This window comes from Manacus vitellinus, unplaced genomic scaffold (genome assembly GCF_001715985.3).
Source record: "Manacus vitellinus isolate BGI_N305 unplaced genomic scaffold, ASM171598v3 scaffold_71_pilon, whole genome shotgun sequence".
Lineage (NCBI taxonomy): Eukaryota > Metazoa > Chordata > Aves > Passeriformes > Pipridae > Manacus > Manacus vitellinus.
In genome coordinates this window covers 1,473,192-1,477,624 of record NW_021940761.1, presented here as the reverse complement: position 1 = coordinate 1,477,624, position 4,433 = coordinate 1,473,192, and the positions used below count along the sequence as shown (strand labels likewise).

At 47.0% G+C, this 4,433-nt stretch overlaps 1 protein-coding gene across 1 annotated transcript in view; it reads left to right on the top strand.

The window, feature by feature from the left end:
* Positions 1–4,433, top strand: part of HDAC4 (histone deacetylase 4) — a 176,043-nt gene that overhangs the window by 146,087 nt on the left and 25,523 nt on the right. The window contains exons 17-21 of the mRNA XM_029964418.1: positions 112–219; positions 501–556; positions 1,057–1,144; positions 2,180–2,299; positions 3,914–4,011. Coding sequence (XP_029820278.1) covers positions 112–219; positions 501–556; positions 1,057–1,144; positions 2,180–2,299; positions 3,914–4,011 — 470 coding nt within the window. The remainder of the gene's footprint in view (positions 1–111; positions 220–500; positions 557–1,056; positions 1,145–2,179; positions 2,300–3,913; positions 4,012–4,433) is intronic.

Sequence of the window (4,433 nt, the reverse complement as noted above, 5' to 3'; positions counted from 1 at the left end):
CCCTCTGGCAGTGGGAAGCCATCCCCCTTGTCCTGGCCTGTGGATAGTGCCAGTGTGAAGCAGGGCTCCCTGTCCCTCCTGCTCCTCACGTGGTTCCCGTGTGTCCCTCAGGTCGACAGTGACACCATTTGGAACGAAGTGCACTCGTCGGGGGCCGCCCGCCTGGCCGTGGGCTGTGTCATCGAGCTGGTCTTCAAAGTGGCCACAGGAGAACTCAAGGTGGGCATGGGAACAACCCCTGGGCTGTGCTGGAGGCTCAGGGATGCAGGATTCCAGGAGTTCCGGGACTTCTTTCCTTCCCCCTTCCCGAATGAGGGAGGGCATCCCCTGCCACCACAGTCTTGTTCCAAAGCACAGTTCAGGCTTTTCCCTGCAACCTCTGCATCCCTCTTTGCCTCTCTGACTTCTCCCCATCTTTTGTGTGCAGAATGGACTTGCTGCAACCTCTGCATCCATCTTTGCCTCTCTGACTTCTTCCCTTTCCTGTCTTTTGTGTGTAGAATGGATTTGCCGTTGTCCGACCCCCGGGTCACCACGCAGAGGAGAGCACCCCCATGTGAGTATGAGGGAGGGCTTTACTGACTTGCTCCAGGGCTTGTTTGATCCACAGCTGGAAATTCAAAAGGAATTTTGTTAGGATGTCCCTCCAGAGTTCCTGTTTATTGAGAGGTGAGATGTGTTATATCCAATTCTCTGGAAGGGGGTAAGAGATCCTGCTTCGTACTTTCGAGTGAGTGTTTTGTAGCAAGGATCAGAATTCCAGCCTCTCCTTGCAGTGGGTTTGGGCAAATGTGGAGCATTCCCAGTTTCCCTAGAGCTGGCAGGATGCCTGCTGCTGGAATTCAGCACATGGCCATCTTCAGTGGGAAGTGGGTCCTAGTGGAAGATGTCCTACCTGTGGCAGAGGCTTGGAACAAGACAAACCGAAACCATTCCATGTTTCCAAGGAGGAAAGAAGAAATTCCTTCCTCCTGTGTTCCATCCAGGTGATGGATGCACTGGGACCAAGGAAAGCTGTAATTAACCCTTGTCCTTTCCTGTTGTCTCCCCTTCCAGGGGTTTCTGCTATTTTAACTCCGTGGCAATCGCAGCAAAGCTGCTCCAGCAAAGGCTCAACGTGAGCAAAATCCTGATAGTGGACTGGGTGAGTAAATCCACTTCTTTCCCTTTGGTACAGCAGGTGGAAATTATTCTGGATGGTTTTTTTTCTTGCAAGGGGCAACCCTGGTTTTTTTAGTCATGTGTTACCTGTGCTCTGCAACCGAAAATTTGGGGTTTTAAGTGATTGAAAGTGTTTTAACAAAGACAAATTTCTTAAAGAATCCACAGTTTCCCAAATAAAATTGTAATTAAGAAGTAGTTGCTTTCTAAAACAAGCCCAATCCACAGTCTCAAGGATAACTCAAGGGTTATTTTTTTCCTGGTTCATCCCAGTTTTCTTTTCAAGATGCAAGGACCAGTTACTGGGAGGAACAGGCTGCCTTGACACAGCTTGTCCTTGTCCCTGTGTCCTGCCTCTGAGAAAGAGCTCCTTTGGTGTTTTGCTGTGGCAATGCATAGATTTTTATATTTTTTAATAAATTTCATGTGACTGTGAAGGCATTGGAGTGGCTGGACATCAGCCAAGAGTTTTGATTATATTGTCAAATGTGCTAAACCGAATTAAAATGGATTTATTTGTCTTCTGGACCTGCTGGAAGGACATCCTTTTCCTCACTTCCCACCTGTTTTTCACAGCAGGAAGGGGAATTTTGAACACCTGTCCAGTTCCAGGCTGTGTTTCTGCACCACGTGAGGGATCTGGAGATGGGTTGTGTTGTTCAACCCTGCTGGGTCCAACACAACTTTACTGGTATCAGATGCAAATTTGGGGCCAAAAATACAGTTTCTCTATCCCCCAATCTCTGATGTGAATCCAGTTCTCTCCATCCAAGTCAATCAGTCCTGTCTCAGGTTCCACAGACACTTGGGATTGTGTTTATTCTGTGTTAAACAAGGAAGCTGAAGCCAGGTGAGCAAAGCAGGTTGTTCCCATTTCCCATAAACTGCTTGAGCCGGATCAGGGAAGCGCTGAAAACGAAGCCAAACAGCAAGAACCCCCCCCAAATCCCAAATTTATGCCTTTAATCCACATTTTTCTGAAGATATTAATCTCCCTCCTCTAATCTCTGTCCCTCAGGATGTCCACCATGGGAATGGGACTCAGCAGGCCTTCTACAACGATCCCAATGTCCTTTATATCTCACTGCATCGCTACGATGATGGGAATTTCTTCCCAGGCAGCGGCGCTCCCGACGAGGTAAGGGCATGGATCAGCATCAGGACCTGCTCAGGTGCTCCCAAAAATCCCAGGAGGCCCCTGCCAGGCTTGGAGAGAAGCTCCTACCGCCTCAATAGTGCTCCTTTGGGAACACATCCCTCTGGTTTGTGTGTTTGGGGCCTTCCCGTCCAAGTCCTACTGGCCGTGGGGTTTGTGTCCAGCTCAAAATGAGTAATTAATGAGCAGTTAAGGAGTAATTAAAGCTCTCCAACCCTTAAAGGACAAACTGTTCCAGAGGAGCCCTTTGCCAGCTCTCCCAACACTTTGTGTACTTTGCAGAATTTCCCCTTTATGGGATCACAGGATCATTAAGGTTGGAAAAGCCCTCCAAGATCACCAAGTCCAACCATTCCCCAGCACCACCGTGTTTCCCACAAACCCCTGTCCCCAAGTGCCACATCCACATTTTCTGGACAGTTCTGGGGATGGTGACTCCACCACTGCCCTGGGCAGCCCCTTCCAATGCCTGACCACCCTTTCCATGGAGAAATATTCCATAATATCCAATCTAAACAACTTGTTTCCTCTCATCCTGTCCCTTGTTCCCCGGGAGAAGAGCCCACCCCCTGCCTGGGGGTCCTTCAGAGGGATTTATCAAAGGGAAATTTGATGGAATACTTAGTTTTGAGTGCTCTGAGACGCTCCAGGTGACACCCGAAAACTTCTTACCCTGTTTTCTTACCAATTTTACATTTTCTGATTCACAAAACATCCATGTTTCCATTTCAACCCCTTAAGAAATTAAATGGGATGTGATGCTGCTCCATCACCCTGTTTGTTGGGAAGGAACAGCCGCTTGCATCAGTCCTGCTCTTTAATAATCCAGTAATCTTACAAAATATCTGGTTTTGTAAGGAAGCACTAAACCATGCACTCTGTATTTAACCCCTTCGAGTCATTTTTAATATGTCTTTCCGGACTGAATAAAACAAAAGGATACAAAAGAAATTCAGTCAAAGTCCCAGTTGAATAAATAACCCTGAATCCCCTGGCTGTGCACTGTAGAACTTGCAATTCATTTTCAAAACATTAATGTTCAATTTTACTTTTATTTTTCCCATGCAGAGACCTTCTTGGCAAACGAATTTCTGGAACCCCCTCTTTTAGTTTTCAGTTTTCCCCTGTCTCAGGTAGTTGCAATCAGGGCAGATGGGGACATGCAAGGAGGGGGATTTAATTCCATCTCCATCTCCCACCTACGTGTCCCTCAAGCAGCCAAAACCTCCTCTCTGTGAATCCTCTTTTTCCCCAGCAGAGGGGGAACTCACTCTGATTAAAATGCGGGTTTTTTTCCCCAGTTGCAACTGTAATGACATAGAAAATATGCCTCTGGATAAAGCTGAGAATTAAGTATGGGAAGGTATTGCATTCCTGAAAAAAAGGAAGAGGATCCAGGTACTGGTGAGGTGTTTTTTGGGAGAGCAGCAGCCAAATTCCACTGGTCCCATAAGGATCAGGGCAGGGAGGAGCTTTATTTTCACTCTTGTTTTGTGGACCAGAGAAAAATTCACCTCACTATTGAATCCAAGAGATGTGTTGCCAGAATTCCTTGTTTCCATATGCATAATTAAGAGTCCCCTTTCCCTTTTCCAGGTTGGCACAGGAGCAGGAGTTGGTTTCAACGTTAACATGGCATTTACTGGTGGCCTGGATCCACCCATGGGAGACACGGAATATTTAACTGCTTTCAGGTAACAGTGAATAGTTCCTCTTCAAAATGTGCTTTGCACCTAAACTGGGTTTCTTTCTCCTCCTTAATCTGGGCTTTCTCCCTTTCCAAAGTTAGAAATGCAGGATTTGCATGTAGTTGCAGTTACTTTTTGAGTGCCATGATAAAAACAAGGTGAATTAGGATGTTTCTGGCTGTGGCCTCAAGGGATGGACAAATTTGCTGCTCACTGTTGATTGATCCATGGATAGAAATTATTCAGTGATAGGAATAAGCCCTTCTGGTTCTGGCTAAAAATCTTGTGACTTCTCTAGGGGCAGTATTTCTATGGCTGAGCTCACCTGGGTGGGAAAAGCAGGATAAACTTTGGAAAGAGTCAGCCCAGGTTGGAAGTGGGGGGTGCAGCTGCCCCAGGGCCTGAGGGGGCATCTCTGGTACCCAAAA